Genomic DNA, 14,261 nt, shown 5'->3' with positions numbered 1-14,261 from the left:
TATTTCCTGTGAGGAAAACATGGGATGTGAAGATATGCATACTTAAAGTTGATGGAGACTGCCCATTTGCCATGTCTTATACCATTCCTGGGTCCTTCCAGCTGCTTTATCTAGCTACAGGTGTGCAAGAGGTGAGGCTTAAACTTGGGTGGTTTTCTAGACTTCTGCTGCATCCCTCTGAAGAACTTTAATGAAGGCCTCAATGCAATGTTTTTGGTTCATCAGGTCTCTGGATGCCAGGGAGGGAATGAGACCTCCGAATAGTGTTTCTGTCTCCTCGGTAGTAGTCTGAGTATGGTTCTTACTGTGATCCAACAAAACCTTTCACTTGTCCAGGGCAACTTCCATGCAAAGTGGAACAGCTCTGAGAACAGCACCATGGACATAGAAAAGGAATGCCTTCAAGGTTCTTTGCAAACACCTCCAGCAAGTACTGTAACACTGGTGGAAATACAGATCTCACTTTCAGAAGACAGATGGAGCTGCCAATAAAAGACTGGAATATGAGATTAGTAACAAGTGAACTTACCTTAAATTTCATCGCCTTCAGTGTTTTAATTAAAGGCAAACACATGCCCCAGTTGTAATTCCCACTTGTGACACCCCAGGATCTGAGGGTGGGATGGAAGCTAAAGTGGTCACGAAGGGGAGTGCACTCTGTTGCTGGATGCTGAGGTCAGCTACCTCAGCACTGGGGCAGTTAGGTGACCATCCCTTATGTTGCTTAGCTAACTCCTCATCCTACCCTTGCTCCTGAGAAACATTACTTTCAAACCCACTTCTCACTCAAGGGGCAGATGTTGGGGTTGGGGTATACTTGTCGACAGGGGATGATGAGAATGAACATAGCAGTAGACATAGCAGAAATACAAGAATCCTTCACAACTTTCTCGTGTGTCTGGGAGAAGAAGATTGGTCCTCTGCTTTCTCTTTGACATCACAAAAGCAGATGATGTAGGTCTGTGACCTGCAACATCAGTAATGCTATAAATGGAAGAATAATTCACTTCTATGAAATGGCTTCCCTTGCCTCCTGTAGGATAAACACGGGCCTTACAGTTCCCATGGAAGGTGGGGATGTCAATATGATACCCATTCCTAGCCAGACATATATACGCTGACTCCCTAATTGCAATATGATTGGTAGGTAGAGTGTAGATGGGGGGGGGGCAGTATTAGCCCTATCCCCGTTGCCATGCCACTGATGGGACTCCATGTGCTTGAAGACCAGTGACTGGTGCAAGGCCAGTCACTGGTCAATGTCCTATACACAGTCAATGGCCAATGACCAGTGAGGAGAATCTGATCTGATGGAGGAGACTTTGTCAGATTTTACCAAGATTGTTCCTCTCCCCTTTCAATGAGCTGAGGGTCTATGAGAGAGTGCTACTCTTGCAGATGGGCATGGCATGACCCACTCTACTATTGGAAGGGACCCTGGATCAAATCCTCATCTTCACTGAGTGAGATGGATAAATTGTCAGGGATCATAGAGCCTTATAATTCTCCAAAGAGAAAAATCCCATGTCTTTGGAATTGACAAGTCTTGCTATGATTCCCATGGGACCCAGAGACAAATTCCATAGCTTCCTGGGATGTATGATTGCTCTTCTCTATGAAAGAGGACTTCTTTTTCTTAACCCCTAAGGACCCAGAGAATGATCCCATATCTTTCTGGGATCCAGGGTGCTCTTCTCAAACAGTAAGGTTACCTTCTAAGCCCTTTAGGACCCAAAGGAGGATCCCTTAACTCCTGGAGCTGAGATGAGGATGAAGACGGTTCTTTTCTCCTTCCTTACATGTGCATGGAAACTCAGCAAGGTTCCAAACCTTGTCAAATCACAAACAAAATGGAAAACTCTCTACATGTTCATAATCTGTGCATGAAAAACTGGAAGGGAGTGTGTCCCATGGGGCCTTCCGTGTCCAATTTTGCTTGCCATTTATTCTCACAAAGGAATTTAAAGAAAAAGAAAGAAAGCACAATACAAAAAATATTGATGATGATGGGTATAAGACCTCTGTCAAACATAATATGAATGATAATTGGTGTGAGACCTACTAAGAGCATCTTATAGATTTATCATGCAATATTAGTCAATGACTGGTGCGAGACATCCAGAACACAATATTAATGACACTGGTGTGAGACCTCCAGAAAACAATACTGATGATAATGACTGGTGTGAGACCTCCTAAAAACATCTTATAGAATTATCATGCAATATTAGTCAATTACTGGTGTGAGACCTCCAGAACACAATACTGATGACAATGACTGGCATGAGATCTCCAGAAAACAATATTTATGATAATGAATGGTGTGAGACCTCCTAAGAGGATCTTAAAGAATTATCATTCAATATTAGTCAATGACTGGCGTAAGACCTCCAGATCACAATACTGATGACAATGACTGGTGTGAGACCTCCAGAATACAATACTGATGACAATGACTGGTGTGAAACCTCCAGATAACAATAATGGTGATAATGACTGGTGTGAGACCTCCTAAGGGCATTTTATAGAATTATCATAAAATATAGTTAATGCTCCATCAAAATCTGTATTCAATTTTTGTTACAAATCATGATGCGAAGGGGAAGATGACAACTATTCAAAAACTGGGGAAACCTCCAAAATAATTATATATATATATTATAATGGTGACAAAATTTTTATGCCAATAGGGATAGTTATTAACATACCCTACTGATGAAGTGAATGGGTATCCCAGAAGGTCACTGCTGAAATAAGGCTTATATCACCATTAAATATACAAAGGACTGAGGTTATTATTATTATAATAATACTGAACAAGAGATATAGATACCCAAATATATCTTTGACACAAAATAATGACAACAGTTCCGAAAGCAATTTGAAATTGATTAACATGACCTTCACAGAAAGATGACAGCTACAGCCCATGGGCCTTTGACTTGGGAGTTGGACTGGGTCAGTGTTCTTTGTTTTAGACTTTCTATAGTGTTCTATCTATGGGAGAATCAAATTTTATATTGTGGCTGAGGTTAATCCAGTACCAGAAAAGGTAAGCAGGGAAATACTGCTATTAAAACAAGTTGCCTTTAAGCACATATTTTTGGCAGTGTTGTTAGCCAACCATCATATGACCAAGTGGCCAGCAACTGAAAATAAATCTGTTGTTTGGTAAACAATAAACTATCACTGTAGTCAATTCCTAACAAGTGGAATGAGCTTTGTTGAGTATGTATTCAGCAGAAGTCCCAAGAAATGTTTTAGCAGTTGTTGGACATTTGCTAGAAGCAGTTTAGTTATTGCTACATGCATGTACCCTGACCTGTTCTTCATCTCATCTCATCTCTTCAAGTTAACTCCATAAATATAAAAATATATCCACAATATCCACATTATGTCTTTCATGTGAAATCTGTCATTGTGATGCTAGGTAAGATTACAAAGTCATTATGTATTGTCTTTCATGTAAAATCTGTCATTGTGATGCTAGGTAAGGTTACAAAGTCATTATTTATTGTCTTTCATGTGAAATCTGTCATTGTGATGCTAGGTAAGGTTACAAAGTTATTATTTAGTGTCTTTCATGTGAAATCTAACTGTCATTGTGATGCTATGTAAGGTTACAAAGTTATTATTTATTGTCTTTCATGTGAAATCTAACTGTCATTGTGATGCTATGTAAGGTTACAAAGTTATTATTTATTGTCTTTCATGTGAAATCTGTCATTGTGATGCTAGGTAAGGTTACAAAGTTATTATTTATTGTCTTTCATGTGAAATCTGTCATTGTGATGCTAGGTAAGGTTACAAAGTTATTATTTATTGTCTTTCATGTGAAATCTGTCATTGTGATGCTAGGTAAGGTTACAAAGTTATTATTTATTGTCTTTCATGTGAAATCTAACTGTCATTGTGATGCTAGGTAAGGTTACAAAGTTATTATTTATTAAGTTATTATTTATTGTCTTTCATACATACAATGGATCTGACAATATCAAGCAACATGTAGCATCAACCAAAACCTGACTTAGAACAAACCATTTAAGTTGTAGGAGTGGAGAAGTCTGTTGCCAGAATCAAACTGGCTATTCCCTGTATTTGCTGAAAGGTGGATAACTTACTTACCTGCTAAAAATGCTTGTGTTGTCTAACAGTAATGACACAAAATCCTCAAAGTTTTTTAATGTGAATAAAATTAAAATCAAAACCTGATCCATTTTTTGTTGCAGTGTCAAAAATGGCAGTTGATTTGCAGAAATGGGAATCAACATAATACAAATTGCAAGTTTTAATAAAAAATCAATATTGTTTTAAATTTTCTTTTAAAAATAATTCTCAACACACTGTAAATAACAATATATGATAAAATGTTGGTTAAATGAAAATGTACGTTTTGCTTACTGATGGCAACAACTTAAGAAATGAATACCAGTTACATATATCTTGTCAAGTGAAACTTGTGTTTTAGTTTTAGTGTAATCATCACAAAACTGTGAGTGCCAAATGACATCAGAGAGATGTCTTGGAGCATATCCCTGAGAAAAACAATTACTGTGTGTTGATCTACAGAGGGTTTATTGCATTGTTATGATAAAGTACAAGTAAACCTGCTTTGTATTGTTGCATTAATTTACATCTTTTGTATTGAATCAAGTGATGCTAAAATAAAAACAGCTAAAAAGGCAAACAGGTTGAATCATTGAAGCATGGTGTTCCAAGGCTAAAGATACCATGGTAAATGAAACTCACCTGTATGTACCCATCACAGAGCTTGTGGCCACAGTAGTGTCAAGTCAAAACATTTCAATGAACCAACAAACACTTTTTTAAATATTATTATGCAAGAAAAACATTGTTAAGGAATCTAACATCATTCAGCGGTTTATCTTAATCATTTACAAATGTGATCATGGATAGTAAGGAAACCAAGTGTGGCATAATCAGTGCATGAAAAACTATAGTGAGAGTTCATTATGGAGAAGCGAGATCCAGACGTTTGCTCAGAGATAAGCAGAAATTTTACAATTACTTGCAATGAAATCACAGCATCAATATTTAGCTGATGGAGAAAATAAAAAGAAAACAATGAATTTTCAAATAATGGTTTCTCAAAATAAATATTAATCTTTTTTAAAAAAAGAATATAGTTCCATTCTGAATCAACAATAACACTCGAATGCCTTCACATACAAAAATAAGTGACATAATACACATTGATTCACTTATACACTCATGATATGTGTAATCTCTATGAAGTACTGTTTTCAATGGTATTGCAGAAATTGGCTATCATGAAAATATAGGTAATTTCTAAAAGAAAAGCGAACAATTTCATTTAAAAACCCACTCACTGACAATTATTCCCAACACAATTATAATACAAATCTGGTCAGTATGTGACTCGTACTCAAATTCTTCATCACATCATAGTACATGGTAAACAGTGCTTCCTTGTACAAGCAAGAGTAGTGGTGTAATCTCTTAACATCAAATAAAAATCTGGAGCCATTATGTGACTGTTACATCCAAATTCATTTTATAACATTACACATTATAGCAAGGATCCCTGTACCAAGAAGACTAGTGCCTTGATTAACTCACTTTAGCATTAAAGTATGATGAGTGATTTAGTTTATTAAACCAGCTGTACATTTTAAAGTAATGAACATTTTTCAATGACAGTTTGGGAAAAATAAAACACTGCATGTTGGAAAATAATTTATTTATAAAGGTTTGAAAATTAAAATTTATTTAAGTGAAAAACATACTGTTATGGAGTCAAAATATGATGAACAATTATTTTCAAAGTTGCTTGGACACCTTTGTAAAAATTCTTGGATATTAGGTCACACATTTGAAAACTTTTTCCAGCCAAAAACATAAAAAGTAATTTTATCAGAATGCATCTTTGCTAATGCATCTGAGCATGCAAGGACAGAAATCAAAGTTAGGGAGAATCCCTACATTTTTTCTGGAATTTTAACATTAAGTAGGAAGTATCAGGACTAATTAAAGCTAGAGGATCAATTTTATAATCAAAAGATTTCAAGAATACTAGAAAAGATGCGTAAGAGTACTCACATGGTCCCACCAACACTCGCTGAAGTTGGGAAGTTGATGTTCTAGTGTGTACTCCAGCACTTCAAACATAATACTTAGTACTATGCACAGCCACCAATCACGCAGGACAAGGGTCTATGGAATAAATGAAATGATTCAATTATAACATTAACTTATTTTTAAGACAACATTATATAAAATTTCAAAATGTTTGGTAAATCTGTATTAATTTTCATAATTTTCCAAGGTATATAGTGAGCAGAACAGAACATCTGGAGTATAAAAATTGAGTGTTGGAACACTTTTTTTTTGCATTATTAGACCTGTTGAAATTTCTTCACAGACTAAATATCATGTAACAGGAATTTATGTCTCTATACTTTTTCTATTATATCCATGTAAAGCAATCTTATTCTGATAGTTCCATGTGTTCACAAACGAGGAGATTGGTTAATATAAGAATATTTTCTTGCTGCTAGAACCTCAGTATGAATTTGATTAGTTATTTTATATCATAAAAATTTTTATATCTGCCAAACAACACATTATATTGCCAGAAGGAACTAGGGTAATATGAATCCCTGGATATAGGCAACAATCCACTAGCATCCCAAAGTAATTTCTTACAATAAGGAAAGGAACTACTATAATTTAGAATCCATGGACCTTTTGAATTATGTCCTATATTTATCTCTCTGTATTCAATTGTTATGTATATTTAGTTTATATTGTGTGCTTGAGCTTTGTCCATGACTGAGGGTAGAGTTTTGGCCTACTTGACTTTTTGTCATTACTGTAAAAAGAGATTTACTTAAATTTCAGTTCAAGGCCAAACATTGTTTATGAATGTTCTGGAAGCGAGCATGCTTACAAATTGGTGTAAAATTGCATCAGAAAATCTGGTTTTCCATAAATTCTATTGTGTCTTAGGTCAAGTGAAATTAATATATATATAGAAACTTTGGTAAACAATTATTCATTCCTGTTTTAATATCAGTCTTTGGGAATCTATGATCAGAGTTTACATTTGTATTTAGTTATAATTTGAGAGGAATCATTTATTGAAAATATTTATTGGAATTACAAACTACTCATTGACCTTTTGGACATAAACACTACTTTGGGAAAATTGTGAATTCGTTCAAAGACATTCTGGATTATATCATTGTGATACATCAAGACTAATGGTACACCAGCTCATTGTAGACTCTTGGCATATCAAGAGATTCAAGATTCATTCTATACTTCTGGACTTGTGAGAGGACATTTAGGACTATTTGGGGTATAATTCACAATATTTTAATTTCCTCTTAAATTTTCACTTTGAATTATAGGGAAATAAATTATTTGTTGATTTTAACTTATTGGTTTTGCTATTTTCTGTTAAACAATTTAAGACTATAGAGCCTAAACAACTATGCTATAATATTTTTTCAATTTGGCTAATGGATAATTAGAATTCTGTGTTTTAAAACATGCAGCCCCATATTTGCTTATTGTAACAGCCACTCTTAAGTTTGAGCCTCTCAGGAAAGTCCCTAATGGTAAAGACCAACAAAAGGGCAAATATTATATGGTTATGCGCATATTTCTTTTCATGATCAACTAGTCTGAATATAGTTATAGGGTGGGAATCTTGACATGCCCAGTAATGTATGTAAGGTTATAGCGATCTTAGCAATTTCTATGTTATGATCCAGGAGCAAAGTTCTTGTGGGTAGGAAAAGAACCCATGTAATCATCTTGGGGTCTCAGTTTCATATGTGTTGATACTTTGCTCACTGATCACATATACCAATTCTCACACATGCTAGATATGCATTCCATAAGTCATCAGAAATTTATATAAAGTCACAACTCAGTGGCATGACAAAAATTACAAAAGTGTTGGCACAATCTACATCAATAGGCCTCTGTGTGTGTGTGTGTGTGTGTGTGTGTGTGTGTGTGTGTGTGTGTGTGTATCACACTGATATCTGCAGTATGGCAGTTTATGGTGATGTCTGGCACCAGGGCATCATGCCACAGACATGTAGAATGGTGTCCCACGCAGTCACATTATCCCGACATTAGGTTGACCAGTTCTAACACTAACCTCTTAATACCAAGCACCTAGTGAGGCAGCTGTTAGTACATTTTTATAAGTCTTTGGTATGACTCGGCTCGGGTTCATACCCACGACCTCCCGCATCCGAGGTGGTCGCTTTAACCTCTAGGCCACTGGCGCGGTTTCACCCTTAGGACTATCATTGATATAAAATTCATGATGTGTCTAGCATTAACTGTGCTGGAGGAGTTTAAAGACATTACATACATTCAGCCTGATGTAGGCATGCATGGACTGTATTACAATATTCCTGCACTTGCACTGAGATAAAACACAAAAGTTATATGCTTCAAATTGACTACAAATACCGGTTACTTTGTGGTAAATGTAAAACAGTTTAATACTCTCAATTGTCTGAGCATGCCTTCAAATTGCAAATTTACAAACCTTGCCCCACCAGCCAAAAAAATGTACTGGAACAAATAAATCGAACTTGTCCTGAAAAAAAAGGAAAAAAGAGTCAGTGTTGATCTGATAGATGAATTCAATGATCTTCAAAATGATACTGAAACAGATACAAATTTATAAAACAAGGCAAAATAATATATGCCACAAGCTGCTTGAAAGTGAGCAGCATACTGAATAACTCGATATTTAAACACGAGTCTTTGATTCTATTTATCACATACCCCAAGGGCATTACAGAATAATATTGCCATGTGGCATTTCTAAGTGTCACGTTACTGTGTGGCAAATGATGTTCACGATAGGATTCTATGATTCTAATAAAGATGAATGCTATTTAATAAATTAACCTTTGAATACAATACTACTTTGAAACTGAGCCACATATTAATGGTAAAGTATTCTTAATGTTAATGATTTATATTAGCTCATACGGCACTCAACAGCTAAGATTACAACACCCTCCCTGGCTGAGATGCCAGTCCATCAAAGGTTAAGCTCTTCTCTTAAAGCTGGATTAAGGATGATCATTTGTGAAAGTTGGAGTATTCAACATTTTTAAAACTTGATACTTTCGCACTTCTCAGGATCCAATCAATTCAAAATCATAAAAAATGTATAGGCTTTTATTCATTTTCTTGCAATATTCTTTGCTGAATATCCATGTTAAATGCATGGAAGGGTCAATAAATAGAAACATATGAGAAAAAGTACTTGTCACTATTTGCCAATAAAAAATGAGTATTTAAAAATTCATGAAATTTGCACACGTTAGATTCCAGTTATCAAATGCACAAAGAAAAGTTAATGAGAGAATTTCTTTAGTATAACACAATTATTGAGATCACAATGGATTTCTAAAACAGAAAACCTGTACATCCAAATTATGTATGACCATAAATTGCTAAAGATTTCTGATGGTTTCATGCACTTTTTGTTGATTTTATCACTTTCTGTCACAAGACTGTTAATACAATTCACAAAATTGTAAATGCATTTTTCTTTTTCATTATTTAAAAGAGACACAAATTACAACTATTTTCTGTTATATCCAATCTATCCCAGGGTTTTCATAGCACTATGACATACCAATGTAGAAAGTGATGTAGTATTGATGATGTCATAACACGCAGTACACAGTGATTTTATGAAAGTGGAACACCTCCATGCAACGTTTAAATATCTTCCTATGGCCACAACATAAACAATGACCACAAAGATTTCTCCATCTCTAAATTTTTTTTGAAAATAACATGACCATACAGTATTGATTTATTCAAATTCAGTGCTAACCAAAACTAATTTAAAAACTATATATTTCATACTGATTTTCATAATATAAGCTCATGTACCAAATTTTATGAAACTGTGTTCAAAAAATTTTTTTTATATAGAGAAATGTGTTTATTTTATAAAATATCTACTCAATCAGAGTTAAGAACACATTCACAATTCCAAGCCAAAAAGACTTTAGCTACATCTTTTGCAACAGAAATGCTTAAAGTTGTCTGCGTGTGATGGTGGAAGTCAGATAAGTGTGGTATGTGCTATCCTAAAAAGTTCTATCCTGCCAGATGTGAGGTAGTAGACATACTCAGGGATGGTCCTGGCTTTTAAAAAGCTGTCGCCAAAAAAATCGCCAACCTCAATATTTTGTAGCCAATTTTCAAAAAGTGTCGCCAGAACAAGTAGTGTACATTTTTTCAAGTGTTAATTTAGTCTATTAATGTAACAGGCAATGAAAATTACAAAAGATGGGTTAGTTAATACTCTAATTACAACAAGCATTAACAAAATGTTACAAAGTGTTACATGAAGATCCATCGCGATTTTAGGGCTGTCCACTTGTTGAATGCAGTTTTAAAGTCTAATTTTTCACATCTGTACATGCTGATTCTCATTAAATTCTTGAGAGATGAGATGCAGAGTTTATTTCTGATTTCAGTTTTTATGAGGTTCATCTTACTGAATCCACATTCACTGTCTACAGTGCTGACAGGTGACACCAGTAGTCTCTCAGCAGCCCCCCCTTATGGCTAACTTCACAAAGCTTGTAGTGAATTGCTTCCTAAATCCCAAGAATGATCACTGAATGCTTATAAATTTTCTCGACAAACAGAATAGGATCTCCATTCCCACGAATGAAACTTACACGAGTCAACACCTGGCGATACTGGACCGTATATATAAGCATAAATTCACACCCAATTTAGGTATTTTCACTCCTGTATTTTGAGAAATAAATAATTATTATTAATTATGCAAAACTGTTTTTTTTTTTTGCTATTTTTTGTTGCAGAGTTTAAGTCTCTGCAGCCGTAACACGGGATTGATGGCAAAAGGAAAAGATCAATGAATAAAATGCTGCACTGGCGACAGATACAATTGTGATTGAGATTTTTTCCATTTGCTTTGTAGTTATACGCAGTAGTCGGTACTTCAAAGGTTAGCAGTTTTCTATGAAGGTTCAACAAAACTATTGTATTGGTATATGTAAAAAAAAAAAAAAAAATAACAGAAGGATTAGCCATTCAATTAATTGTATCTGTTCTATTCGCGTCTTCAGAAGTCGGTCAGTTGTAGGTATAGTTCGGTAGCATGATGGACTGTATCACAGCATACAGTCCTCAGCCCAGATGTCAGCATAAGCAGATTATGATGTAACAATGCACTGTAAAGATGGGGTTGTCAATACGAACAAAGGATCGTTTGTGTAACAGATTGATTCCAATGCATTGCTTAGTCAAGTTTGTGGCTTCCATTCATTCTCCCTTTTAATTTATCCAGTCCAAATCCATGATTGTATGTACAAATTAAATAACCAAAAAGTCTGTCGCCAAAAAAATCGCCAGACGGGATATTTTTGTCGCCAATAAGGAAAAAAAATCGCAATTTGCGACATTGGCGAAGCCCAGGACGATCCCTGCATACTCCTACTATTTTATAATTGGGTGATGTATTTGAAGAAGTAATACATCATTTAGGAATATAACTTGATTACCCAATAATCATCCTCACACAATCAGCATCCAGATCACCTTATTTATATACACAAGTATCACTTTAAATCATACTACTGCCATATCTTTATGATTTAAAAATTTAAACAATATGTTTTTTCAAGATTGTTAAGAGAAACTGCCTTCAGACTTTGTAACAAAGCCAATAGATGCCAGATCATCACATTCAGGGATGGTGCTGGTATGAATAAAATTGTTGCCAAAAATATTGCAAACCCCTCAATATTATGTCACCAAATTTTAAAAAAAGGTCGCAATTTTCATAATACAGTACTATTCATATATCTCAATATTCCTTTGACCTGGGTAAAAATTGTCAACTTAAGTGGATGTTGAGATAGGTGTTGGCGGGGGGCTTAAAAGAAATCAGATTTTCGAATACAAGTGTAATTAGTATGCAGTGAGTAGGATTTACACTCAGAGAAAGAAAAAAAATGGAAATTTTGATTAACTGAAGACAAGACTAATCTGAAATACATGTGTACAGTTGTGCAGAAGAATCTACAATGCATAAAGTACTGTATATGTGTATGAAAAACCAATTTTTCCTAGTAAAATGTTTCTTTATAATGCCTTTGGAGAACTACTACTACCATGCAAATCCAGCACTCCCAGATACTACTTTTAGCTACAGAGAGCTAAAAGTTGTCTGCAGGCCTATGTGGTGGTTAGGCAGAGTGATCTCCCCTTAAAAAAAACTAAAAATACCTCAGTTACTACTGTTGTGGAAGGCATGCTCTCTATGGATGTAACTGCGGGGAGGTTGGGAGGGTGTATGTACATTATGATTGGTTATGTATTCTTAAAGAAACATATTTTACTAAGAAAAACTGGTTTCTTCTTCAAATATGTTACCCAATCATAATATCTTAGGAGAATAGATAAGAGGTGGAGGGAGGTACATCCTCTTACCCTGGACTAGGTAACCTGACTGGAAGGGACTCCATCTGTCAGGGTATGGCTTCAAAATGACCCTCCCCACAAATCCAGCAGAAGTCGTGAAGCCACATCTTAAGAAGCTGTTGACCAATCTGGAAGGGTGACTGGTTGAGCTGAGGATATAGGTCCTACCAGATTGAATTGGGCCCTCTGGGATGACAGACCTTAGAGATAAAAGTTAGAGAATGTGGGCTCCGATCTCCATCCCATAGCTTAAATGATGTCGGTAAACAGTTCCAGTTCCAGTCAGTTCCATTCTCTTGATAGCAAACACTCAAACCTCATGAGCCACAATGCATAATAAGTTCATTGTGCTGTGGTTATTTCCCTATATGCTGAGCAAATAACCCCCTTATTCCAGGAAGTGACAGTCTGTTCTGATAGATCCTCCTGTCATTTTATAAAGAGGCAAGATCTCCCTCAACGCAACAGCTCTGTTCTTAAAGTATCACCTGGAAACCCGGACTGGGACCTGTAGGTGGACCTTAGTTGATGTGTCCAAATGAGACAGAGGGTTCATGACAAAAATTTAGCTACCCATGGAAGGAAGACAGTTCTCTGTGATGAAAGAGGATGCCGTCATCAGTAAGACTAACCCATCTTGTCAAAACTTGCATGTAATTTGGGTCTCCTGATAGGGCATGTATTTCATGAATTTTGCCTGCAGTTGCTAACACCATGAAGAAGCATGTCTTGTAGGAACAGGAATGCAAAAGAAGCCCTTAAAATTGGTTCAAACGGTCTTATCCAGCCAGGATAATACCCAAGATAGGTTCCACTTTGGGCACAGGATTAATGTTTTTGGCAGTATATACAAAAAGTTGGCAAGAAGGTAGCTCCCATGATGAAGAAATGTTTTGAAGATTGTGGAGTGTTAACCTTTGATTGTACTTGGTGCTAACTTTCTCTCTTCAAAGAGCTGGAGGAGGAAATTAGCTACCTGCAGTATTGATGCCTGGAGAGGCAAGATATGTTCTCATTTGTGTACCACTGGGTGAAAATGTGCCATTTGACTTCATATGCTTGAGAGTAGAGGGCTGCTGTGTCTGAGAGATTCTCTCCATAATTGGTTGTGAAAATTGTTTAAGTCTGAGGGCCTGTTTGAGATGATCCAAATTTGCAGGTTTGGCAGTTCCAGATAAGGATGCCCTTATTGTTGTTTGAGTAGATGAAGGAAAACCTGAATTGTCTGTGGGGTGTCTGATGCAAGATTGATGAGGTTGTTGATCCACAACTCCTCCCATTTGAGTGGTGTGATGAGGATGAGAAGTCAGGCTGATTCCCTTGTTTCTGTATTACTTTTTGAATCAGAGGTGTTGGAGGGTAGGTGTATGCAGTCAGGTTGGTCTAATCTAACTATAGGGCGTCAACTGCCTGACCTGTTGGGTCTGGGATGGGAGAGACAAAGGATGGAAGTTTGGAATTCCACCTTGTCATGAACAAGCCCACCAACAGTTGTTCCCATCAGGTATAGATCTGAGTGAAAACTGAGGGATGGAGAGACCATTCTTTCTGTACTAAATGAATGTTCCGTGACAGAGAGTCAGCTGGTACATTAAGGCATCCCGGGATGTGGCGAACATGTATGTGGCTTTGTTGATGACCGCTTTAGAAAGTCCCAAAACATGATGCAATGGTCTGGGGACTGGGGATCCTCCTTGATGGAGATTAATCACCATTGTAGGATTGGGTTCCTCCTTGTTGTTTGAGATAAGTCACCACTGTAGAGT

The 14,261-nt window shown here is 36.1% G+C and overlaps 1 protein-coding gene across 1 annotated transcript in view; it reads right to left on the bottom strand.

The window, feature by feature from the left end:
- LOC149785285 (phosphatidylserine synthase 2-like) overlaps positions 1-14,261 on the bottom strand; it is an 81,086-nt gene that overhangs the window by 33,156 nt on the left and 33,669 nt on the right. The window contains exons 7-8 of the mRNA XM_089979160.1: positions 8,555-8,605; positions 6,082-6,195 (exon numbers count right to left, since the gene is read on the bottom strand). Coding sequence (XP_089835286.1) covers positions 6,082-6,195; positions 8,555-8,605 — 165 coding nt within the window. The remainder of the gene's footprint in view (positions 1-6,081; positions 6,196-8,554; positions 8,606-14,261) is intronic.

The sequence above is a fragment of the Sinohyriopsis cumingii genome, chromosome 13 (genome assembly GCF_028554795.1).
Source record: "Sinohyriopsis cumingii isolate HCF-2022 chromosome 13, ASM2855479v2, whole genome shotgun sequence".
Classification (NCBI taxonomy): domain Eukaryota; kingdom Metazoa; phylum Mollusca; class Bivalvia; order Unionida; family Unionidae; genus Sinohyriopsis; species Sinohyriopsis cumingii.
Note: the sequence above shows the minus strand (reverse complement) of the source record. Positions and strands in the feature narration are given on the sequence as shown.